General features: G+C 37.7%; 3 protein-coding genes and 1 long non-coding RNA gene across 4 annotated transcripts; 3 read left to right on the plus strand and 1 right to left on the minus strand.

The window, feature by feature from the left end:
- The first annotated feature begins 4,694 nt into the window (after positions 1-4,694).
- LOC129235354 (ubiquitin-conjugating enzyme E2 G1) lies at positions 4,695-10,963 on the plus strand. Its single transcript, XM_054869163.1, has 3 exons — positions 4,695-4,939; positions 9,222-9,324; positions 10,547-10,963. The coding sequence occupies exons 1-3, from the start codon at positions 4,894-4,896 to the stop codon at positions 10,902-10,904; spliced, it is 507 nt and encodes a 168-aa protein (XP_054725138.1). The 5' UTR covers positions 4,695-4,893; the 3' UTR covers positions 10,905-10,963.
- A 4,754-nt stretch (positions 10,964-15,717) lies between these two features.
- Positions 15,718-21,708, minus strand: LOC129244754 (histone-lysine N-methyltransferase SETD1). Its single transcript, XM_054882573.1, has 5 exons — positions 21,158-21,708; positions 20,850-21,099; positions 16,909-20,798; positions 16,215-16,839; positions 15,718-16,155 (listed from the first exon to the last, which is right to left on the minus strand). Exons 1-5 carry the CDS (start codon positions 21,457-21,459, stop codon positions 15,982-15,984), a joined length of 5,241 nt encoding a protein of 1,746 aa, XP_054738548.1. The 5' UTR covers positions 21,460-21,708; the 3' UTR covers positions 15,718-15,981.
- Positions 15,943-16,270, plus strand: LOC129244760 (uncharacterized). The gene is made up of 2 exons (XR_008582385.1): positions 15,943-16,059; positions 16,122-16,270. It is a non-coding gene; the product is annotated as an uncharacterized LOC129244760 (long non-coding RNA).
- Positions 21,709-23,603: 1,895 nt separating the features above from the next.
- On the plus strand, positions 23,604-24,213 carry LOC129249164 (mediator of RNA polymerase II transcription subunit 21). The gene is made up of 2 exons (XM_054888833.1): positions 23,604-23,694; positions 23,755-24,213. Exons 1-2 carry the CDS (start codon positions 23,653-23,655, stop codon positions 24,139-24,141), a joined length of 429 nt encoding a protein of 142 aa, XP_054744808.1. The 5' UTR covers positions 23,604-23,652; the 3' UTR covers positions 24,142-24,213.
- Positions 24,214-25,905: the final 1,692 nt, after the last annotated feature.

Below are 25,905 nucleotides of genomic sequence, written 5' to 3' on the forward strand. Positions count from 1 at the left end.
AGAAAAGGAATTCACTCGCTTGAATTTGTCACATATAATATATTCACAGATATTAATTTGTGAAAAACCTGCGTATTGCCATCGCAAAAGCAAGTCGTGCAGAAAACTGCAATCTCATTAAATCGAACGTCGTTATTGCTCAACTTGTTGGCAGTAAGGGGAGCACTATCACAAAGGCGTTGAGGATCCATGTTACTCTAAAAAGTGGTGAGCATGCGAACCTTAATCACTAATTTGTACCGGAAGAGGCCTGGAATATTCAATAACTCAACTGAATGGTTGGCTGAGCCATCTGATTCGTGGCAGTATTAATAGAGTTGTACGTCAACATGTTTCCAACAATCCAATTCAAAATATTTTTTTAATGCTAGTAACGCCCATTCGTTCCGTTCTGATTTTGGTAATAATATTAGTTCTTCCACATTATTATTATTATTGAGCCATTATAATTATTATTGCCCTGCAACCTCTGATGCGACCAGGAGCTTCTGATGAATTTGAGTACCTTCTCATGCTTTTTGTGCCATGGATTTAGAGTCACACCACCTGGCTGTATGTAATATTGTTCTGGAGTTTCATCATCCATTACGAAAAACAGCAGACATTTGTTTCTATTAATTCAATTTTTTTGAAAAAATAACGAAGACATTTAAGTTCTGCGTAGTATCCGTTGAGAGTTCGTAAGCCCTCTCTATCTTATTTGATGCTCTTCTGAAGGTAAGGATAACCTACCCTTAGCCTTCTCCTCTCTTAGACTCTTCATTCAGTGTATCTTGAATTCCCTGTCTTCCCACTCTTTGAGAAATCCCTTTATGTGGGCTTTGGTGAGCCCACGAATGGATTTTGGTCCATGGAATTTTTAGATGGTTCCCGATTTTGTTAGGCAGTGCTCCTGTTAGTTGCCATCATAACCTTCATGGCCTGGTACCCAGTCCAACTAAACGATTTGTTTAGCTCCCAGGGTATTGAGGAGAGTGAAGCATTTCTCAACGAGTTTTGATGTTATTATGTGAAACTACAGTGCACCTAAGACTGCCTGGCTATCTGACAAAATGTATATGCGCTTCGAAGTTGTGCCTCTACGAAGGCATTCTCTGCCCCAGATTTTTATGCCATGAATCTCCGCCTGAAAGACTTTTAAAAACACCTGTACCGATCCTACCATCCGCAAGCTTTCGCCATCTGTGTACCAGGTCAGGTTAAATGTATAGGTTATCTGTCTCCTACAGTGCCCAATCTAAAATAGTTATCTTGAAATTTCTACAGATCTTTAGCACGGAAATTATTGCAGCCTCCTAACTTTTCATCTTAATTTTCATCTTTTCCGTGAGCACTGTTAAGTTTCGGTCTCAAGCTTTTGCTTATTCAACATTAGTATTCCCGCCTTCCTCAATAGTGAAACGATCTTCCAGAAGTTTTTATAAGTTTGTCGAAGATCGGGTAGAAGACCAACGACGAATATATGACGTTAGAATCTATGCTATGACTACATAGAGTCAGATCTAATACTTCCCCTCCGTTTTGGGAGTGAGGATTTTTGCCCATACTTTTCCAGATCTGCCTTCATTAATTGTATGAACGGAAGAAACGTTATTTTATTGCTTAAAAACATCGTTGTTTTTGGGCGAGGACTGTTGGTATGAATTAATTTACCATCAGTTGTGTTTACGCCTTTTACACCACAATTAACAATACAGGACTGCTAGATGTCGTCCACTCCCAAGAGATCTCTCACTAGTCTTCTGCATTGGACATCCGATACTGGTTTGCCAAGGTGAAGGTTCAACTCGAGGCATTTAAGATGCCTAACGTTGCTAGTTGTTGCTCGGTTTTTTTGTGCCCGAGCAGCCATTTTCCTTCCCCTATTGCTTCCCAGTAAGAGAGCTTCTTCATCCGTTCGAGCGGTGTTCCATCTCTACTTCCTCGAAGCCGATTCGTGGTTAAAAAGGAGAGACAGTCGGACTCTCCTATTCAGAGAGGGAGGTCAAGGTTCAGTTTTTCTAAGGAAGCAACATATCTTGGTGCATCAGGACGGATTTCAGAAAGGCTGTTTACAAACGACGGTTGTCAGGTGTCCGGAGGTTAGCGTTATAAGACATTCATCCCACGAGCACTTAAATTTTGCATTGCTGTATACGAAGCACCACATCATTCAATCTTTTAATCACTTTGTATGGACCTTCCCAGGACGCTTGCAGTGTCGGGGAAGCGGATCATAAGGAAGTACCAATATTAGCGGCGGGCCAACAGGAACATATGGATGTGTTTGTTTCAATTTCGTTGCCACTTTCCTGCTACCTTTCGCAAGTGCACCTTCAGATTGTCTTTCGACAATTCCATCCGATTGCAGGTGCAAAGGGGTTGTATGTGTTTTCTTAATTCCCAAGCAACACATATCATAAATACTGCGGACCTGAAGTTTCTTCCTTGGCCTGACTACAGCTCAATCGGTACTCCGAACCGAGTGGTATTGGCCACTTGGTTTGGTAGAGCATACACTTCAGTCTATTTACTGAAGTAGTCTATAACAACGAGCACATATTTGTTTGCGCTTTCCTAGTCGAACTCGGAGTAACAACTTCGGCTTTGCATCTACTGAGTCATTCGATGTTTCACGATGGCAGTTCTTTCAAATTCTCCACAATCGCCGTCGAATATATACCTCATGCAACCAGGTCGTTATGAAGTCGAGAGTTTTTCTTCTTGCCTCCTGGGATTCTTACTTTCCCGTTGTGGTCCGTCGTAGTTTACTATGACTTCTACCGCCCAGCATTTCCCAATCACATCCATAATAACTGGGGACCTAAAATTATATTCTTACTCTGGAATCCTCGTGGTTTTCCCGCTTTTACTAGTGTTCATCCAACGATTATATTAGCGCTCTCCTCCACCTGTACCAGAGCCTCCCTCCACATTAGCCCATATGATTGCTTCATATTTTTGCGGATTCCGTCGACGGTGACTTACATCTTTACTTACATGACTTACACTTTTCTGCCTTGTACACTGCGCTCATACCCGGTACTCAGAGGTATCTCCATATTTTAACACGACAGGACCCTTTTGGCCAAATCCAAGATAAATCCGTGCAGCAACATGGAATACACACCAATTATTACTTCATCCATGATTTCAGCCAGTTAAAATGTGTGAACAACTGAAAAATCTCCAATAAAAAAATGGAAAGGAGCGGTGGAGGTACTAGCTCCATGTCAATAGATTCTGCAATGTGAGTTGCGAATTCAAAAATTTCTTCGAATCTGTCTTCACCTCGGTTGTTGTTGTTGTTGCAGAAGGAGTAAGAGTCTCTCAGTGAATGTCGTTTAATGTCTGTCTGTATATTGTCGAGTCCAATAGTTGTAGTTGTACTCGATTCTGGATCTAGTCAGTGTAGTTGAATAGATGCTTCTTGATGTACCTGGGAGGGGGCTTAGGCCCTAGCAAATGTCTGCACTAACACTCTAGCAGAAATTGCTTATTGAGCATTTTGCTGTGCTCATTAACCGGGACCATGGAAGACTCATTGAGAAGGTGTTGCTGGGAAAACAGTAGAAGGCATCCCGTATCTGTTCTGATTGCAGTATTCTGACATGTTCACTGCGTATAACTAAAGCCAGCTGACCAGACGGGTGCAGCATAATTCAAAACTGGCTTGGCCAGCCATTGGTCTAAATGTCGTCAACAACATTTCTTTGTCTTTCTTCTTGCTTGTGCGAATTTGATAGGCACCTTGGGAGGGTTGCTATGCTACATTAGAATATATATATTATATAATGGACGCATACACCCTTTACGGATGTTTGGCCGAGCTCCTCCTCGTGTTTGTGACATGCGTCTTGATATTGCTCCACAAATGAAGGGACCTACAGTTTCAAGCCGATTCCGAACGGCAGATATTCTTTATGAGGAGGTTTTTCATGGCAGAAATACACTCGGAGGTTTGCCATTGCCTGCCGAGAAGCGAGCGTTATTAGAAAAAACTTTTTCTTAATTTTGGGTTTTCACCGAGAATCGAACCTACGTTCTCCTGAATTCCGAATGGTAGTCACGCACCAACTCATTTGGCTATGGCGGCGGCCATTTTTATGGTCACATTACAAATAATAAAATATGGAATATTGACTTGGAAAGTTTACAATAACGAAAATTTTAATTATATTATATATCTTAGTTGTAATAATGCTTTTTTATTGATTATTTATCATATTATATTGATAATTTTTTTGATTTATTATCTAAATTTCTATCATATTTTTTATGCGTTTTGATGTAATTTCTATGCGTTTTGATACGGTTTTCTATTAAATTTATTCATTTCTAGCATGGTTGCATACATAATACATGAAAAGCGTTTTGGAATCAGGTGCTCTCAGCTGTGATAATTTTTAGACAATTAGCTGAGAGTGATTTTACTTATAAATCTGCAGAATGGAATTGCCTCATTTGTACCTAATTCAAACACAATTATCTTGCGGACTATCATGAAATCGTTGTCTATGCTGATTTTCATGGGAAAGTGTTAACCAAAATAAAATCAACAAACGAAGAGAGCGAATTGCGCGTTATTACATAACATTAGAGTATTACAATGCATTCATCGAATAGACTTGATGTAATTTTGAGAAAAGAAACATGATTATTTCCATAAGATATTGGTAGAGTTGGCAAGCATATACTGTTAAAAATCGATAAGTTTGGTTTTGCACATATCTAAGTTGTGCGGATGCTAAAATTTTGCTGTTAGGAGGAACGGAACCTCTTCGTTTGCAAAATTGTAGTGGTGGTGGAATTACACACTGTTGAGAAACTATAAGCAGCAATAGTAGTTAATATAGATTTGTCTCAATAGAATTTAGTTTTCTTAAAAAGTGACTCAAGAACTTGGTTTAGAAAATGTCTGAGTTGCAATCGTCTTTACTTTTAAAAAAACAATTAGCAGGTGAGTTTCGATATATAAATAGTTTATTTGTTCCAGTTCTCAAATATTTGATTGTGATTTCACATTATTAAGTGTTCCACCAAATATATCTCTTACAAATGCAAAAAAACTACGCGACATGGGTACATTTAATTACCAATATTAGTAGTTCTAGTGGTTAAATTTTGGACTGACAATTGGTGTTTTAGTAAATAAAATATGTATGTATTGCTGAAAATTTCTTGAATTAACATGTGGTCAATAATAAGGTAAATCAATACGGAATTGGTCACAAACACCATTCCTATCACGATGCCGAAATTGGCGTGTTACCGCAGGAATAAAATGAAAACTAGCAAATTCTATATTTTCAGAAGCTCAATATCTTTAAAGCAAAAGCCCTTGTATAGCATGATTCAATTGCACGGTTCATTAAATTTTTTGTGAATTCTAAAATTTTAATAAGCGGTGCTATCACACGAAAATACTTTTTATTTCTTCACAAATATTTATGTGGAATCCTCCATATATCTACTAGAGTTTTGCTATTAACAAAAAAAATCAGCGTGAGGGAAAACTAAGTAGAAAATACGCACATCAAAAAACCCAAAAATTGTCGGATCTATTGTATTTATGCTGCCTCTAACTACACCAAATTTTTCATTGTAAAAGGGGGGGTGGGGGGGTTAAACTTTTCTTTGTGGCCAGAATTGATTGGTGAGCGCAGGTCTAGAGGGCGTGTTATTTCTTACCATCCCCATCGGAAAGGGTATGGACCAACATTTAACGTTATCGAACTCTTAACCTCCAAAAGTCCCTAGAGAGCATCCAGAAAATTAGTAAAATCAGGTTTTTTAAGACCATATTTGCTTATTGAAGGGAACTGTATAGCGCAAAAAAAGATATTTTGAGATTCTTTTGTCAATATCGTTCCTTTGACAGAACACCTAATTCACAGTGTATACAGTGTGCCCAAGAAGGATAGCATGCAAGATTTGCCTATCCGGTGGCTACGTCGATTTTTTCGTATATCAGCAATATAATATGGTTTTCCCAAATTCTGTTCTGAACAACCCGGTGTTATATACCTTATTTCATCAGCAAATCAGTCAATTCCTTCATATTCGCTGATTTTCTGTATATCGTGTAGTGTTCCAATTAATAGTTCAACTATAATAGGTTAGGTATGTTATGACAAGAGAGATTTGACACTCACTTTTAAAATGTTTCATTTACGTAGGATGAAGAAAGAGGGGAAAATGTTATTATATTCTTTTCTTTAGCTCCACAAAGCAGCTAATTAGTACTGAAATAAAAAATATTATAGGTATTGGTTATTTAATCTGCATTAAATAAAAATCCAATTTAATATTTATTTAGAATTTTTCCGATGCATATCTAACGACATAAATTAAAGCGTTTCCACGACAGTCGGTTCTACGTTACCGAAACGACCCGGATTTATATCCAAGGACTGTCACTCCAGCAGCATTCCCCGTATGTATGGGGAATGTTTATGCTGCTACAACAACAACATAAATTAAAGATTTTCTAAATTTTTGCAATTATTTGTATTGCTTCCAGATGTTGTGGTTGTTTTAGCAGTACCTTTGCCCTGTCAGTGTAGCGTAATCACCGGTCGTCTTCGTCTAGCTCATCTAACGGTAGGCCCAGGATACTAGCTCTTTCGATGGGTTGGGTCCAGAGGGGTGTTAGATGAGTGGGGGCATGTTAAAAGGTGGTTAGTGTCGTGCGGGGTGCCTTCACATGCTGGACATATGTTTAGTATGTCGGGGTCGATTCTGGATAAGTAGAAGTTTAACCTGCTATAGTATCCAGAATGTAATTGTGGCAAGGTTACGCGGGACTCTTGGGGTAATTGGAGCTCTTCGTCTACGATTGGTGGTGCTTGGACTACGATAACGGCATTCAGGGGTCGGGAGCTTAAGAAGGTGGTGAGAGTCTCCCGATGAATGTCGTTTATGGCCTATCTGTACACTGTCCGTCATTCCCATGGCAGCCGGTTCTACGTTACCGGAATGACTCGGCTTTTTCCCGACCACGGGCTGTCGTCACAGTAAACTAGCCCTCTCTAGTGTACCGTATTGCTTCCGGATTGAAGGAGCTGCTTTAAGTTCACCAAGCTTGTAGTGAGATTTGAGCCAAAAATCGACAAATTTCATGATAGTTGTCGGGATCAGTGAGTCCCTAAAGGCGTGATTTTGTTATATTAAAAAAATAAATGTGCCTATTCAACAAAATAAGCTATTTTTACGCCTGCACCAAATGACGCCAATTTCAAAAGTGTTAAATCTTAGGGTGAATTATAAATATATAATTTTGCGCCACCTTGCATTAGAATCCAAAAAAGCTCACCGCCATGATATGTAAAAAACAACTGGGAACATTTTAAGTCTCTAACCTCTCAGTAGATGTTCCCTTTTTTTTCTTTTTTGGAAAACAGCAAAAAATATTTGCAGCAAAGGAATATAAGAGATTAAATTGTATTCCAAAAATATTTGGCATAAAATACTATAATAAATCTTCTAAACGAGAAGATGGCAAGATAACGCGGGTCTTAAGAGGAAGCTGATCCCTTCGTCTGAGTTTGGTGGTGGTTGGACTTCGACGAAGGCATTCGGAGGGCAGCTTATCTGCATACTGTTTGATCCAGTAAGTGTGTTTGGTCCTGGAGTTCGTCAGTGTAGTAAAAGAGTTGACTAATGATGTACCTTAGAGGTGGTTCAGTCTATAGCAAATGCTGCTACAACATAGCAAATGCTTGCAAGGGTGGTTCCGTTAGCAGCCCAGCAGGAATTGCTTACTTCCTAACGGTAAGCTATTCTGATGAATTGACTTTTTGCTGAACCAGTTTACAGGCGGACTGGGGAATATAGGTTCACATTGAACATGAAACATCAAAAAAAAGGGAATACGCACACCACAAATAGGAGGAACAAAGGGTGTAAGTACGATCGGTAATTATATTGATGGTTAAGATATTCTTTGCCCTCTGGGGCGAAATAAAAGTTCACCTGAATTTCCGAATAACGCCATAAATTGCGGCATAGATATTGCTGTGCTTGAGCAATATGAACCCGAAAACGTCCCCTCTCCTTCCTCAGCATCACAGGTGATGACTCTTATCACATGCTCGTGTGCTTTATAGGCCAACATAAGCCGTAGTTCTCCTGTAGGATATTCCTGGCTGAAAACCCTAATATCGGTATTGCTGAAATTAGGCAAAATTATGCTTTTAGTTCTTCAAAGGAATAAATAACTTGGAAGCATTTTGGTTGCTGTAATGTTCTAAGATTCTGGTAGCCATACGTCAATCATAGAAGCCCTCCTCCTCCTGCTCCACCTCTCTGCCGCTTAGGCCTAACAGAGGACTTGTGAAGCCTCCAGAAATTTAGGGGGGGGGAACCTCTTACTGGCGCTGGCGATCTGATCTAGTACCACTAAATCACGGCCCCCTATGAAGCCAAAAGTAAAGAAGGGACCAATCGCATTTATACAACCAACCCAAGGCGATGGGTTCGGAACGTACTCCGAGGCCGAGGACTGCCAGTGTTTTAACGAGTACAGTCACGGCGTTAAACCACCAGCTCAAATGTCCGAAATCCAAATATCAGTATAACAAAAAGGGGCCGTCCAAAAATGGAAGAAAAGTTCGTCATATCTCGTATTTTTGCTCTGTGAGCAACTAGGAATGTCCAACTTTCGAAATGCTTTGCGTCGACTTCGGATCAAAATTTAAGACTTTAGTTTTAAACGATTCAACATTTTCAGTTTGAAATCCATTGACCTTTCTATGAGATTTTTGCCATCTTGCCAGCAAGGTTTGACAGAACATTCGGAATTTATCTTGCAAATAATTTTCAAATTTAGTTGATTGCGCGCCTATGAGCCTGTCTTCTTACATGTATAAATTTGATGCGCCAAAGAGACACTAAAATCCATTGACTAAAAATATTTAATTCTTTATAATCTCAAAATTACATATTACATACATATCACCCAGAGCGACCAGAAAATAATTTAAAGGAAACAATGACTAGGTAAACGTCAAAACGCGTGTTTGACAGTAATCGGCAACAGATTTTTTGTAAAGTAATGGAGTTTGCGCAAAGTAAGCTCTTAGTAGAACATGTGACTGAATATGATATACATACTTAAAAATGTGGTTGACTTTATCTTTTTAGTATTACTCTTACTAAAGCGTGTTCTAACTCAGGACTATGATTAAGCACCACTTATATTAAATATTAATATTATAATATATATTTTTTCTTCATTTTAGAATTGAATAAGAATCCCGTTGAAGGATTTTCGGCAGGATTGATTGATGAGAATGACATATTTCGATGGGAAGTTCTTATAATAGGACCTCCGGATACACTTTAGTAAGTTGATATCTATAATATTTATTTGTTTTTTTAACAAGTAGTAGTGAAGTATGACACTGGTTTTTGCAAACAAATTATTATACTCTCCATCTTTAATATAATGCAACATATTCCATGAAAACTTAGTCATTATTATTATACTAAGTTCGTTCAAAAAAGATGCTTTGAAAAATATTTATTTATTCCATTCTGTCAATTGGAAAGCAGGTATGCCCATTATTGAAACCTCGGAAACCTGCCAACAAAAGGGAGTCTTATCCCCCGATAACTCTCTTCACGAAATTCTTGTGCCCAGCTACACATCAACATGGCGCCCTCAGAGTGCACAGTACCATCATAACACTGAATGCCAAAATCTGCTCTGCGAGAGGACTGTCTTAGTAGCGATGAATCTATCGAAGGCTTTCGTTACAGTCAGCCATCTCACACTACTGGATGATATCCAAAAGATACAACCAACCATCCAACCGACGGCCCCCCGCCAGGACGAAAGAGGTGGACTGTGAAATATTTTATCTATTAGTCTCCTATGCTAACGATGGCTAATGGTGTGCGGCAATGACATCTATAGCTTGTATTCCAAATGGAACGAATATCTCGTGAGCTCTTCTCGGTTTTTCACTGCCTGGAACCTCCAGCTTTTCCCCATTAAAGTGGTTTCATCAACTTCACTATATTTCGTTTTTATACTTTATTCAAAATATTTCAACTAAAATTAAATGCAAATGCTTTTATCAATATCATCACTTTCCAATTTTAAGTAAGCATAACAATTCAATGGAATTGACAATAATATTGTTGTTGTTGCTGTTGTTGTAGCAGCATAAACATTCCCCATACTTATGTACATACGGTGAATGCTGCTGGAGTGACAGTCCTTGGCCGGATATAAATCCGGGTCGTTTCGGTAACGACTGTCGTGGAAACGACAATAATATTGTGTTACTGGTTGCACGCAAATGAAAATAGATATACGAACAAAAATGCAGCATTTCCTATTTTCCTTTACATCCTTTTTTCAAAGCGTGTGGCATTATACTGATTATTACACGTACTTAGTTTGTGTGTTCAACTGTAACATAAATGTATTGACAGAAGAACCCCGATTACAATAGTTTTCCCACCAGCTCCTACTAAGATAAATTATAGAAAGGGAATAATTTACGAATATTTATAAACACCATTAAACCCATGATAATTTTATTTTTTTTACTTGCAGTGAAGGGGGCTTTTTCAAAGCACATTTGTATTTTCCGAAGGAATACCCTCTACGCCCTCCTCGAATGAAGTTTGTGACAGAAATTTGGCATCCCAACATTGAAAAAAATGGCGATGTTTGCATTTCCATTTTACATGAACCAGGTGATGATAAGTGGGGCTACGAAAAAGCGTCTGAACGCTGGTTGCCAGTACACACCGTTGAAACCATTTTGATATCTGTGATATCAATGCTGGCTGACCCCAACGACGAGTCTCCAGCTAATGTCGATGCTGCTAAAGAATGGAGGGAGTCGTATCCAGAGTTTAAAAGAAAAGTTGCCCGATGCGTCAGAAAGAGCCAAGAAGAATGTTCATAGAGATTTGCCGTTTTTTGTATATTTATAAACAATTTGGTACATTAAAATCAATTATTTAATTTTTGTCATTTAACTACATATTGTCGCTACTGTGACACAATTTGCAAAATTGAAAAGCTATCGATATTTTCAATTTGTCCTATAATATACGATTTAGCTTTGTCAAAATTAGGACATTTGCCATTTCAACGTCAGGTGCTGAAAATTAAGAAAAACATAATTTTAATGATGTCCAAGGAACCGTAAGTAATTATAATCAATAATTTAATAATAAATTTCTGTCAAGGGAACGGATGTTTTCAACTTATGAATTATAGTTGCGCATGATAGCAGTAGAGTATCAATTAGGATTATTTACCAAAATTGATATAATGGAAGAATGGAACTATGTTTTTCATTTTCAAATCCGTGCAAGAAAGAACAATGAAACACGCGCAACAGACTCTAGAAGGCTTGATAGCTTTCACAACAACGAAATCTCTGCATAAGCAAAGTGTTTTAATAAAGTGTGTCAGACTCGCATGACGCCCTCTTTTGCTTTTGACAAAAAAGAAACAATTGTTAAGTTTCAATTTCAGCAAGGCGCATTCGTTAAAGGTGGTGGCATCAAAAACAATGTTCTGTACGTTTGATTATCAAAGCAAAGTAAACAAATAACAACAGAAAACAACACTAGAAAACAAATAACGAATTCGCCTTGTTTCGTTCTGAGCTGACAGCCACATGAACACGGCGAAAGAAAAAAAAAACAAAATGAGCTGATTTACCAATACCACCTTTAATAGATTCTCCTTGGTTTATTGTCAACGCCATCTGAAAACTAACCCAGTTCAAAACTTCAAAATTTTCAAAAACAAATATGTTGAAAAATAAATGCCAAAGCAATTAAAATAAATATCCACTTGTTTTTGCAACGTATCTATATAACAAACGACTGGGTTAATTTTAAAGAGAAACGTAAACAAACTTTTCAAAAACATATTTTGTATTTTTATTTTCTTTTTAAAAAAGTGTTATTGAATTTTACAGTGCTATCATAAGAAGTAATATACTACAATGCCACATTGAAAAAAAGTTTACCCATTGAAGTCCCTTGTGTCCCATTATGAAAGTAAGTAATTGGTGTGCGTCTTGATGTTGCTCCACAAATAGTGAGACCTACAGCCAGCTCCGAATAGCGGAGGTTTACCATTGACTGCCGATGGCCGAACGCCATTAGATAAAAACTTATAAAATTATGGTGTTTCATGCGAGAAGATTTGAACCTATGTGCTTCCAAATAGTAGTTGCGCGCCAACCATTCTCTTAAAAAAGAATTTTAACCCCGAGGCGAGCCGAAAATTTTGGCGATTACGGAGAAGAGCTGACTCTAAGTAAAACGGGACATAAGTAGGGAAGTAGAGAAGCCTCTTTACATTCCCATGGCAGCCGATGCTACGTTACTGGAATGACTCGGGTTTTTAAGTTATAAGTAACTTCTGCTCAAATATGAAGGAGACGGTATCAATAAAACGGTCCGCGGATGACATATGGCATATGCTCTATCGCGTGCACGTGTTTCCCAGTGGTACAAATTGTTCAAAGAGGGCCGTACATCGGTTGAAAACTTGCCTCATGAACGTCGTCCAGCAACATCAGTAAACGACGAAAACATCGGAAAAGTAAAGGAAATTGTGCTTGAAAATCGCACAAATCGCAAAATCGGTTAACGCTGAATATTATTTAGACGTTTTAAAGCGTTTGCGCGAGAACATTCGTCTCAAAAGGAAGGAATTGTGGGACAACAAGTCATGGTTCTTGCATCACGATAATGCACCAGCCAAGGCGAATTTATTACAGGTGACAGCAAACACATATAAGTAAAACACTACATGTATTTGTTGTTGCGTTTGGTCCAACCATCACGTCAAAATCAGCAAGCAAGTGTAAACATACGAATGCAAACATACCAATACATACAAACAAAGGATATCATTTTGACGTAAGCCATACCTACGGTGAAAAATTCAGCTGGGTGAATGCTGTCACCTTAATAAATCCACCTTGGCACCAGCTCACACATCACGTCTTGTTCGCGATTATTTGAACAAAAATAATGTTAATATCGTTCCGCAAGCACCGTATTCGCCTGATATGGCTCCATGTGACTTTTTCCTGTTTCCCAAGCTCAAGTTGGAAAACATTTTGAGCCAATTGAAGTCATAAAAGAGAATTCGAAGAACACACTCGAGCTTGACTTGTTTACAGTAGCACAGAAAACAAACTATGTGACATATCACACTGAAATTCGTCATGTAAGCTTATAACAGTCTTACCAAAAAACAAAAACATTTTTTTGCCATATGTCATCCGCGGAGCGTTTTATTGATACCGTCTCCTTCATATTTGAGCAGAAGATAATGTTACCACCTTAGTAGTAATCAAATCTAAATAATTGTATTGCGAGTTTCTAAAATTTTTAGTGAGTTAGTAGCAGAATGATTACGATATTGATTTTCTCATTCAACCATTCATTCATGGACCATGAACCGTAATTATTTATTTTTTACTCTAAGATATTAAAATTTGACATTTTTGAGTAAGGATGATACAGGACCCGCCATCTATCGTTACGGATTTGAACTAGGTATTATATAAGAATGGTAACACTTAGCTGTCATCTGATTTGACAGAAAATTAGTTTTATTCTTCCGCTGAAGGAAAATGGTTGTGTATACGCTCAAAGAACGCTGGGAAGAAGAAAAGCACCGATTGAAGCGTTTGTGCGTTACTTTGCGAAAAAGTAAGAAAAACTGGGTTGCTTATTGACAAACCAACGCGTGACCGACCAAAAACCGTGCGTACACCCGAAAACATTGCTGCTGTGGCCGAGATACCTTGGTATGGTAGCCGAGGCAGCCATATGAATGAGGTTGAATTCCATCATTAAACGGAAGGATTGTACTTCAAAATAAAAAAAACAGTTTGGAAAAATATTGAGTAGTTTCTTTTTTATAGCATTTTTAATTCTGTTAAGTTATACGGCGGACCCTATATAATACATTGTTGCGCCTTCTGAATTCGCCGTGTCGTCGGAGCTCATGAATAAACATGCAAAAGGAAGGGGAATTACTTGTTTGTGAAGAGGAAGAGTACGCGAAAGCAATTAAAACAAACACAATAAATTATACGCGCACACACACGCCAAAAAATGCATTTGACACACGGCACTTCGTTTTCATTAGTTTGTTTAGTTTTAATCTCACAAATCACAATATTACAAAGCCAGTTCCCATGCAATTTCAACTACTTTTGTTTGTTCTATATAGGAAAGGGACCTGACGTTAGACTTGTCAGAATCGACAAAAATTAAGTAGCTGTTTTTGGGAAGACACCTTCCATAGTACTCATTTCGTCTTGAATGTACCCATGCTCTTTAACAGACCGTTATTCGGCTCTGAGCGAATTTGACAAAATCAGCTGATGTGCTGATGTCACTTGGGATGTGTTTAACAAACTTAAGCTTGTGTTAGTAATACACGAAAAAATCAACCAATCACTCTTTATTACCGTCTGACCAATGACTGATTGGAGGAGTGTGTGAAATGGTTGTGTAAATTTGTGGAAAAAATTATGTTAGTGATAAAACGAAGAAATGAACATTGTTTTTGCTCAAGTTATTTTGTTGCTATCTGAACAACCATAGTGGGATGATTTCAAAGGTGAGCTATTTAACAAATTTGACAGAATCAGCTGATGGGCTGACATCACTTGTCACGCAGCAGTTTGTTTACGCAAAAACTAAGATTGTGTTAGTGATATAAGAAAAACATGAACCAATGATACTTCGTTGCCGTCTGAACAACGACTTATTGAACGAGTGAATGAATATGTTGAAATTATAGTGCAGAATCCCCGATAAGAATTAGCGGATACCAAGGCGCTTTTATTAAAGATGGTGGAACTGGACCAACAACAACGTTTTGAACATTGAAATATCGCGATAAAAGAAAGTAGTGCACCACCGACTTGAAGATGGAGCTGGAAGCGACGACATTTAGACCTTTCATTTCATGCTCAAAAAAAAAAGGGACTGGTTTATCGATACCACTTTTAATAGATTCGCTAAGGCGAAGGCAAAGATTTGTTTATAATTCTCCAGGTAATTAAGACTGAATTCCTGACAAATGAGGTACTTCGTTATCACAATTATGTTTGGCGAATTATGTTTTTCGAAGAGTAATTGGAAAGTGAATTACGAATGAGAGCAAATTACGTAGCGTGGGAACGTAGCATTACTGTAATTTAAGCTTGACTATTCACGACTTGCAGTTTGTCTGCGACAGAAAATATCGATATACGAGTATTTGAACAGTCGACTAAAGTATCTTGGACTCGCCTATCGCTAGATGTCAAATTAAAAGAAAAAACGCTTAAGGTTGATGTTTCTACATATGAAGTAGCCAATTTAGAGTGTGGAATAAAATGTATCTGAATCAGGCTTATAAATTCTTTTTTCAACATTTTCTTATATGACCAACACAATCTCAGAATATGCTGACCTCTGTTGTAAACAAATCGCTTTCATATCCCATGTTACGTCAGAAAATCAGATGGTTTCCTCAAGTTGGAGGAGAGCGCATTAGCGATGTTGGCTATATCTTTGTATTTCTGTGGTAGTAACGGACCGGTCACGGCGGCCGTATTTGATGCCTTTTTTTTAAGATGAGCCACTTGCACGCACCTGGAACACGTTACCTCACTAAAACAACTTTACTACACTTTGGTAGTTTAATAATATTTTGGTCAGTAACGGACCAAGTACATATTCATATTTACTGTGTATACAATTTTCTTCACAAACAAGATTTCTTCATTTAGTAGAATTACTGCTTCAGAAACCAAACGAATTTTATACATCGTTAAGGAACAAGATTTTTAATGTAGCATACACTGCAGAGTACAGTTTACCAAATTAACAAATGCTAAAAGAAGGGTATTTGGGTAGAGCAGTATCGCTAAACCATATTACACGAATTTCAACTACATATACATATAGTTACTTAATGAGGTAATATTAAAAACTAAAACATTGCGATTAATTGAGAGTCCCCCGGCAGCCTTGTGCTCCGCACAAGCAAGGAATTTTCTCATCCTCTAATGGAAATTTATAATCGTAAGTTATCTCTTCGTTTACTCCTATCTGTTGTTTGGAATAAATCACAATCTTCTTTTCAGACTCTATAGTTATGACCTTAGCATAGCAGTTGGGCTGTAAAAAAAACGAATTAATTCCATTAAGGAGAAAGTATCATACATACAAATACTTACGTTACAACTGTGATTAATAAAGCGAGCTAAATTACCACACTTTGTGGCATCAATAATTGTTTCCATATCAATCCTAAATAAATATGAGCTGCCGATTCCTATTGCCTCGTACTTGGTCTCCCGCAAATCAGCAACTATAGGACGTATCATTTGTCCAACGTATTCTATAACCATTTCATCGGCCGCAATTGGTTCCATCGCGAACAAACCCCAATCATGGATGGCCGACTTGGCGAACTTAAGTTGTTTCTTTCGGAATTTCAATTGATTAAACTTTAACAATTCAGACTCTCCAATTGAGCCAAATGCTGTAAGCAAACGTCTTTGATTTGATCGTGCTTCACGTGAAATTCCTTGCATTTTAGATATCAACTTATTATGCGATTGCAATAATTGATCGTCGAGGCGATCAATGCTTAAAGCATTATCTGCACTAGATTTCGCATGATGGTATTTATGTTTAGCCTTCTCTCTAATATCTAATTTATAGTAACCTTCTGTGCGAGCACATCCAGTTTTATGTCGCTTAAGTTCATCTTCTCTTTTTCGTTTTTTTGCCGGAGGCGGGATCAATGAACGATCAGTCACACAATGATCCACCCAATGAGTATTATTCAACCAAAATCTGTGAAATAAAAATAAATATTTACATAAGGTGCTATGCTCTAGTCCTAATATGTATCCAGTTAAATACCCATAAGTGTCTTCTTGAAGATGAATCTCATAACTTTTTCGAATATAGTCGATGTCTTCAATGTCAATTCCTTTGGTAAGAAATTCATAAAGTACCATTAACTCATCAGTGGCATCACGGACTTTAAAGAGCTCCAAAGGAATAAATTTAGACTGTGACGCCAACTTTTGCACTAAAACTTCTTTAGGGAGTGACTTCTTTTCGGCAATAAGCGTATATGATTTTTGTTTTGAGCCATTTTTTCTTCGAACTCTTGTAGAGTCCTTTCGCGGACGCCCAGGCCCAGGCCTTGTATTTTGCCGCTGGACTATCTGTTCTTCCGAAATAAAAAGTTCTGTGTTACTTTGTGAAGAAGTAAGAGTTACATAACCACCGTGGTCATGAGCCAAGTTTTGTTGTTTCTCGGTAGCATTCTCTCCGTTGGAGTAAATATGAGTTGGTTCCAGATTGTGGCCTATCGATGTATCAGCATGTGGCGGTAATGAATAGCAATGCTCTAGAGCCACTTGACTAGCCTGACTTGCTTGACTTGAGCCACCATCAGACGATGGCGACATTTTCACATCTTCGCTATATTCTTGTTTTGTTGACAACTTTTCATAATGCAGCTTAGTACTCCTTTCTCTGTCAAATCCATTCGATAATTTAAGTTCCTGATCGTTGCATACTTCACCCAATTTCGAGGCCGTATTTTGTGAAGGAACAGAAACAGTAATCGATTGTGTTTTTCGTTTTATTTCCTGCTTTTCTTCATATTTTACGTCATCCTTATCTTTGCTGGAGGCAATGGCAAAAGTTATATCTCTCTTTACCTCGCTCTTCTCGTTTTTCTTGACAAGCAAATTGGTACTATCTTCTGTCCTTTCTGCAGTTACTGTAGATTTTTGGATATCCGATACATTTTTTATGGTATGACTTTCAGCTTGATTCGATAGCATTGAAAAATCATTTGAGGTATATGGATTCCGTCTTCCGTCTCCTGCACTCTCCTTTTCATTTTGAGTTTCGCGCTGTTTAAGGGCTTGCTCCTCCAGAAACTCTCGTTCTATTTGAGCCATATACTCAGTATTACGGCGACGCCGTTCTTGATATTCCCGCTCTTCCTCCGAGTCACTATATATGCGGTCATACTCAAAATTAGATATGTTTTTAGCTAATTTTGCGGCATCCTTGTCTTGAACTGATTCGCGTGTGAATGTTGTACAACCTTCATTTTCAGTGGTGACACTTAAATTATCACTTTCAAGTTTATTGCCCTTTTCCTCACTTTCCCCTTCAACCGTTATAGTACTGTCTTTGCTAATGTCTTCTAAATCGGCCGTAATGGAAAAGTCTCCATGTACTTTGGACTGTTTTACATATCCTACAGTATTGCTTTCTCCTTTCCTATTTCGATAGCTGTTTTGTTCCTCATCACTATCTGAATAAATATAGTTTTTCAAGCCTGTAGGCTTTTTTAACTTTTTACTTTCCTCTTTCCAAGAACTAATTTCTGGCGCTCTTTGTTTCATTAGTACGTTACACTTTCCATTCTCACGTGCAGAATCATTTTCAGAACACGAACCGAAGTCGTCCTCAGATAAGGCGCTTTCATCGCTTGACTGCCCCTCTTCACTACTCTCCTCAGACGTTGAAGACGAAAAACTAGAGGAGCTGGCTTTTCGAACAGAATTCGACAAAAGTTCTGAAACGGTAACAATCTTTTCACTTTTATTACGAAGCGTGTTGATGCCTGAAGTAGCATCATCCTTTTCCGAATCAGAACCTTGAACCATTTCATCTTGATCACTTAAATGCTTTTCATAATCATCCTTAGCCTGAGGAATGGAATCTTTTCGAATACGACGAAATGATGGCAATTTCGGAATCGACGCTCGAAGACCAAGGCTAGTAAATGAACACAAATCAGATATATCGCACTGATTATTAATTATCTGGTTTATATCTGGTGCTTTATCAGTCCGTCCCGCTATTGATTTGGTAAACTTATCATCTACCACTGAATTTCTTTCTTTATGACGACTTTTTTGCATTTGGTCATCCCACCAAGACTCGAAATTTTTATAAGCTGTGTTTTCAATCATTTTCTTGTTGAAATCACGTTTAAGTATCTGCTTTAATTCATTGCTCACACGCTCCACCACTGCATCTATTTGTTTCTTGAAAGGATCATTTTGGTGGTAGGCATAATTTGAATATATTCTATAATTATCATTGGCATATGTTTGAGTACAATGACCGAACTCCTCATTATATGAACCGTAAGTCATACTTCCAAAACCAGGCATGTAAGTTGAATGCATATACGCCGGGTTAGGAAAATGATGTGATGTAGAAGTATCGGTATGAAGTAAAGGATACCCCAAATTCTGTTTATAATACCCGTTTTCATGATTAGAGTAGTAGGATGTAAAATTTGATCTTACAACTGGTTCCGCCGAACTAGAATTTTTTCCTAAGATAGCACTTGGTGGAGGCGGTTTTTCGCGGCGTTGGGCACCATCGTGAGACGAAAGGCTTGATAAAGACATCCGGTCTTCTTCTTTGTTCGTTCGAATTGGACTTGACGATTCTTTTTTTAGGAGAATTTCGTCATCACTTGAAGAAATATCACTAGCATCGTTTTGCTCATATATACACGACTTTTTTGTATTTCTTTTAACATGTGCGGATGTTTTATTTTTAGTTTTTTCTTTAGTCTCTGAACTTACTTCATTATTATCATGCTTTACTTTGGAGTTTTCAACTTCTGACTCACTACTATCAATTTGAAGAAATGGTGGAGCATTTCCGAACGATTTTCGTTTAAACATCATTTCTATTCGAGTATCCAAGTCGACGTTTCCTGACTCATTTATATCACTTTTATCTATCGATATAGAATCTTCTTTTGTTGCACAGACAGGTGATTGCGATAGTTTGTTTATTTTTTGCGATTCTACGTATTTTTCAGGAGTGGACTGTCCTGGAGGCAGGGGTTCTGGGTCGTCCCAATTTGGTGTTCTATCCGGGGGAGGAGGGGGCGGAATTTCGACTGGTGGCGGTGCTGGAGTTTGCGGAACATTCCAGTTTTTTTGTACGATCCAAGAATTTTGAGATGACTCGGTATTATACCCATATGAAGAATATCTGTAAGTTTGCTCGGATGTAATGTTAATTGATGACCCTAAAGTCTGCACAGATTGGTGTGGAATCGAAGATTCATGATGGTGCAAATAATATGTATCAGGAGGAGGTAAATTTGAAATGTAATTATCCTGCAAATCATATTGTCTTGCTGACTGTGTTGGAAATCTTTTATTATGACATTTATTTTTTTCCCGATCTTTTTCTGATCTTGTGACACTTTTTTTGCGGTAATCGCGTTCGCTGGATGTATCACGGTCTCGGCGTCTGTCAACGTCACGTTCTCGGTGTCGTAATTTATTGTAATCTCTATCACGTTCTCGATCTCGGCGACCACCACGCTCTCTACTTCTTTCTTTAAGGTGATCTTGGTCGAATTCCTGTCTACTATATTGTTTTATACGCTCCTGTCTTACCGACGAATATTTGTGTTCCTTAATTCTGGAATCACGATGTTGATATTCACTCCCCGTATATCTCCTGTACATGTGAGCATCATTTTTCAAAAAATCCCGATCTTTTCGGAAAGTTTGATATACGGGTAACGCGGTAGCATTAAAACCATCTTCAGATTGGTATACACGCTGAGAATCTGGAGTTTCATGTGTCGAAGTATTTTGAAGCATTCCACTACTTGGTTGAGATGTGAATATATTATTACCTGGAATACCTACGTTAGAAACTTGCTTTGATTTTCCTGACGCAAGGTTTTCTATTGTTTGTTTACATATTCTTCCAAACGGATCGTGAAAAACGCTTAGCACCTAGAAGAAATAAATTAGTTTTAACGGCAACGGAATTTGCGTTGGTAGTACCTTGCCCATAACAGATTTTTGGTTGTATTTTTCAATACATAACCGGGCGGCTTTTGCATTTTCAAACACGATGCGTGCAACACCAAGGTGTTTATTAGTTGACGGATGGTGATATATTAAGAGCTCATCGTAGAGACCACATTTACTTAACATCCCTCCCAAAAATTGCCGATCTATATTGTCATTCAAATTTGTTACAGTAATTTCAATTAACGGAGGTTGTCCAACGTAATTTTGGTCGATCTTCAAACTGAAAGATAGCAATTTATTAGAATTACATTAAAATAAACTGCTATATTTATTTTTACCGTGGAACGATGAGGATCATGGGGTCCACCGGCTTTGCACGCATGCGAACTATTGGGTTTCGCGGGTCCCTTGGTATTACAGAAGAATACGCTTGATCTGCTCCCACCACACCATCGTAACGATATATTTTGCTAGCACCTTTTATCAACGCTGGGTCCGAGAGCAATTTAAAATTTCTTTGACCTTTGGGAACTGCATTTAAAATAGTTCCAGTGGTTTTTATGTCAAAGCTCCCTTGTTCATTATTGCTTCCGCTGCTCGTGGCACAGTTTAAAGTATTGCCATCCATAAGGCTATGCATTATTCTGCGCAAAGACAGTAATCAGAGACTTTCCAATATACAATTTTCCACAGCTCAGATATGTACGTGATTATTTAAGCTCATCCATAAGCTGCAGGACTGTGCCAATAGCAATCTGCTAGTAGAAGATAAAAATTACTTCAAAAATAAATCTAAATTGTGGTCTTCAGCATTCAGCCCAAATTTTCTCAAACTTTCGACACAAATATGAGGTAAACCACTTTATTCACTATAAATTAGATACAATCAGAGAAGGCAGTCTACAAAATCGATAATTTACCACCATCACCATGCACTTAAAACCCTTCATACTAATATGGGTTTTCATGTCGACCAATGACATTACGTTTGAGAAGAAGTGGCAAGTTTTTACTGGATAAACTTTTATTTGTAAAAATTTGTAGGTAAGAAAAACAATTGATCGCAAAGTAAAATTAAATACGAATTAAAATTTGCGAATTTAGCCAAAGTTTTAAATTTAACGGCGGCCGCCGTAGCCGAATGGGTTGGTGCGTGATTACCATTCGGAATTCACTGAGAGGTCGTTGGTTCGAATCTCGGTGAAACCAAAATTAATAAAAACATTTTTCTAATAGCGGTCGCCCCTCGGCAGGCAATGGCAAACCTCCGAGTGTATTTCTGCCATGAAAAAGCTCCTCATAAAAATATCTGCCGTTCGGAGTCGGCTTGAAACTGTAGGTCCCTCCATTTGTGGAACAACATCAAAACGCACACAACAAATAGGAGGAGGAGCTCGGCCAAACACCTAACAGAAGTGTACGCGCCAATTATTTATTAATTTTTTTTTTTTTTTAAATTTAATTAATAATGTTGAATAAAATCGAGAGTGCAAGTAAATATATTTTAAATAAAATTTATGAAGTTTATTTGAAGTTATATGTTTCATAGGAATTGGGCAATGATGTAGAGGTATGTATCTCTGAGCCACAGCCTTCAGTCACCGTTGCTGCATTTTCCGGAATACAAATCGGGAGCATTGAATGTATCTTATGTGTTTCATACTTGTAAATATGAAGAAAGCTGTGATTGCTAATAGAATTTTCTTCATCTGACAGCGATGATGAAATGGAACGAATTAGTATGGACAAAATAAAATCATGTGGTGCTATGTATTTTATTATTTTATTATTATTTTTTATATAATACGAGGTAACTTAACCGAAAAAATATTGAATTTTAATGAATTTACCAACCAACAATTGAATCATCTGCTCATAAAACTTGTAAATTGTTACTGGCTTTGCGTTTATGAACTTTTTATTAATGGTTTTCTCTTTGAGTGCGAGAAGTGCTGCAAATGCATTTGCAGTGATTTCCTTTCGAAAATAGCTTCGTACCGTGACATGGTAGACACGGAATTAATTCCACTAATATCCATATATCACCTTGGTTTGCATGACCTTTAATATTTCGGCTATGCGGTCCGAGTTGAAGAATATTTGTTATCCAGAGTCCAGCAGAGCGCGAGGCATTAGCCTTGCTCCATATGTACTGTGCAACTGCATCAATTGTTCTTAACTAGGATGTGTGACTGCATTCTATTCAGAGGGGTAAATTTGCTGCATTTGAAGGCAAAATGATTATTTTTTTCGTTGCACAACGTAAATTTGTGTACACAGGCAAATTAAAATCCGCTGGGCAACGCTCATTTCAACTTTTTTTGGAGGGTAAAAAATGTTGAAACTTTGCCCGATTGGCTTATAATATTTTGCGGAAACGACATGCAAATTTTACAGGCTGTGTACAAGGCAGAATAAATGCAATATAATTATGAGCAACTAACTGGTAATGAGAGTATTTATGTATGTATAATAATTTTACAATTCGCAAACATTTTACAAACATCATTTGTTTGAAGTTTGGCCGAGGCTCTCCGGCAATTTGTGTTGTGCGTTTTGATGCTGGGCTTAGATGTGGTATTGTGATGTGTACAGGGAAAGAAAGACCTTAATATCTAAGTGCAAATCTTCTCATTTTTCATTTCATTCAATTCTCTACTTTCAATAAATTTGGGTTAACCCAAATGGTTAAAGAATGAAGAGTGATTGACATCTTCATAGATTGACACCGTTTCGAAAGTCTTTGGAGAGGTTTATACTCGATTTGAATTTCGTTACTACATTATATCGATAAATTTTGGGTATCTCCGTTTAGTTGTCAAAGTAGCTAAAGATGGCTGACCGCTTGACACAACTTCAGGATACAGTGAATCAAGTTGGTTTTTAAAATATCATAGTATTGTGAGAAGTTAATATTGTTTTGTTTATTTTACAGCAGGCTGAGCATTTCTGCAATGCTATCGGTATTATTCAACAAACATCTTTTCCAAGCAAGTTTCCGAACTTTGATCGAACTGGTTCCCAAACACCTCTCCAAGCAACACCACAAGAAGATTACGCTCAGCTTTTTGCCCAATTGATTTCGCGTTGTGCTAAAGATATAGATACGCTCATCGAATCCTTACCAAATGAAGATAGCTCTACTGAGCTTCAACACCAAAGTCTGAGGAGACTAGAAATTGAGAATCAGGAATGCGCAAAAAGACTTGACGAAATTGTTCAGAACGGTGATGTTTTGCTGGGGAAAATACAAATAGCGCTTGAAGATATTGCTCAAGCACAATTAGAAATGCATATAACTTCTACAAATAACGTTTTCTAGTCGTCTTGGAACTAATTCTAGAGGGATTTTTTAATAAAAGCGGCTAAAAGTGGTTTTGCCGGCTTTGCGTAATTATTATTGTTTTGATGGTATTCATGATTCGAAATGAATTCGGTAGGCCTCTTATTTTAGTTGTTCTCGTTAAGTTACTGCAGGCCGCGCAATAATTTAGTTTTTGGCCAAGGCGAATCACTCTCATTCTTGGTTTTTGGCAATCGTGAGTAAAAAATACAAACCGTTTCCTCAAAAAAAAAAAAACTAGAAATGACGTTCGATCTTGTTTTAGCAGCATAAACATTCCCCATACTGCTAAGGCATAAGTGTATCAGGGAATACAAATTATCCCTTTGATGTAAATAATTAAGTCTTTGTATAAGTTTTTAAGTAAATAAAATTTGTAAGAAAAAATCACCTTAGGAACATTTTAAAATTGATTAAAAACACAATATAAATTAATAGATGAAAACATATTTTATTTATTTATGGGACTTGTGTATGTAATTTTAATAGAAAGTTTATTTAAACAAAGAAAGAAACAAAAAATCAATAAGTTATGCCAGATCCTGGCGTGCACCTTAAGCGTAGCGGAATCATGCAGATGTATAGTAACAAATACGTTAATTTGTCCTCAGCGAAATTCAAGAAATCAGCTGAGTTAATAAAGGTTATGACGGGGAGTTGATTACAACAGCGGTCGGCAAAAACTGTTACAAAAAAATCAGAGCAACCACGGGTCCACGTTACCACGTTGCTCGGTGAAAAGATTTTTAGAGGTGTGCTATTTAGTAGAGCGTTATTCGGTCAGCGAATTTGGCAGAATCAGCTGGTGAGCTGACATGACTGGGGATATGTTTGCAAAAAAAAACTGAGATTGTGTTGGTGATATACGACAAAAAATCAACCAATGACACTTCGTTGCCAATGACACGACTGATTGGACGAGTGTGTGAATGTATGTGAAATAATCGTGCAAGATTCGGCTGCCGCATCACAAACCGATTCGGCTACGTACTACTGTCGTAATTTTTACAGCTCGAACACGCTCGTCGTGCCACCTAGGGTATGTTCAACAATGCATTATAATGCGCAACATACCATTTCAGAGTGAGCAGTGCGTTCAAAAATGCAAATATGGCAGTACTGCAAATGCAACGCGTTCTTAAACGTCATTTTTGTATCAAAAGTCGTGCATTATTTGCAGCAAAAATTTTCACACTGCCAATAAATACGCTAGTATAGGGTGATCAATTAAGAGGAGTTTTTTTCATTTGCGTTTTTTTCATTTGCGTTTTTTTTACAGATCGCGCGCGAGTTGTGGCAAACTGTCATCGTGGATTTGTTGAACAGCGTTTGGCATTTCATCATGGAAAGACTCACACCGCAACAACGTCTACAAATTGTTCAACTGTATTATGAAAATCAGCGTTTGAAGAAGATCCGCTGTTTTCGAGCAAAATTTTGTTCAGCGATGAGGCGCATTTCTGGCTCAATGGTTACGTCAATAAGCAAAATTGCCGTATTTGGGATGAAGAGCAACCAGAACAGGTTCAAGAGCTACCTTTACACCCAGAGAAAACAACGGCTGATAAACCAGCTACGATTGAAGCTCTGGAAGCCAACATTACGCGTGTTATTCACGAAATGCTCGAACGAGTGATTGAAAATTAGACCTTCAGAATGGACCACCTTAAGCGTAGTTGCGGCCAACATTTGAATGAAGTCATATTCAAAAAGTAAATGTCAAAGAATGTCCTTTCAAATGAT

The sequence above is a fragment of the Anastrepha obliqua genome, chromosome 1 (assembly GCF_027943255.1).
Source record: "Anastrepha obliqua isolate idAnaObli1 chromosome 1, idAnaObli1_1.0, whole genome shotgun sequence".
Taxonomy (NCBI): Eukaryota; Metazoa; Arthropoda; class Insecta; order Diptera; family Tephritidae; genus Anastrepha; species Anastrepha obliqua.

What these genes read in the sequence shown, in the direction of transcription:
- LOC129235354 (XM_054869163.1), top strand. Translation starts at nt 4,894, where the DNA reads ATGTCTGAGTTGCAATCGTCTTTACTTTTAAAAAAACAATTAGCAG. An exon ending in TTTAAAAAAACAATTAGCAG is followed by an intron (nt 4,940 to 9,221) that starts GTGAGTTTCGAT and finishes TCTTCATTTTAG; the next exon opens with AATTGAATAAGAATCCCGTT. An exon ending in GGACCTCCGGATACACTTTA is followed by an intron (nt 9,325 to 10,546) that starts GTAAGTTGATAT and finishes TTTTACTTGCAG; the next exon opens with TGAAGGGGGCTTTTTCAAAG.
- LOC129244754 (XM_054882573.1), bottom strand. Translation starts at nt 21,459, where the DNA reads ATGCATAGCCTTATGGATGGCAATACTTTAAACTGTGCCACGAGCAGC. An exon ending in AAAAATCTGTTATGGGCAAG is followed by an intron (nt 20,799 to 20,849) that starts GTACTACCAACG and finishes TATTTCTTCTAG; the next exon opens with GTGCTAAGCGTTTTTCACGA. An exon ending in TTATTAATCACAGTTGTAAC is followed by an intron (nt 16,156 to 16,214) that starts GTAAGTATTTGT and finishes TTTTTTTTACAG; the next exon opens with CCCAACTGCTATGCTAAGGT.
- LOC129249164 (XM_054888833.1), top strand. Translation starts at nt 23,653, where the DNA reads ATGGCTGACCGCTTGACACAACTTCAGGATACAGTGAATCAA. An exon ending in TTCAGGATACAGTGAATCAA is followed by an intron (nt 23,695 to 23,754) that starts GTTGGTTTTTAA and finishes TTTATTTTACAG; the next exon opens with CAGGCTGAGCATTTCTGCAA.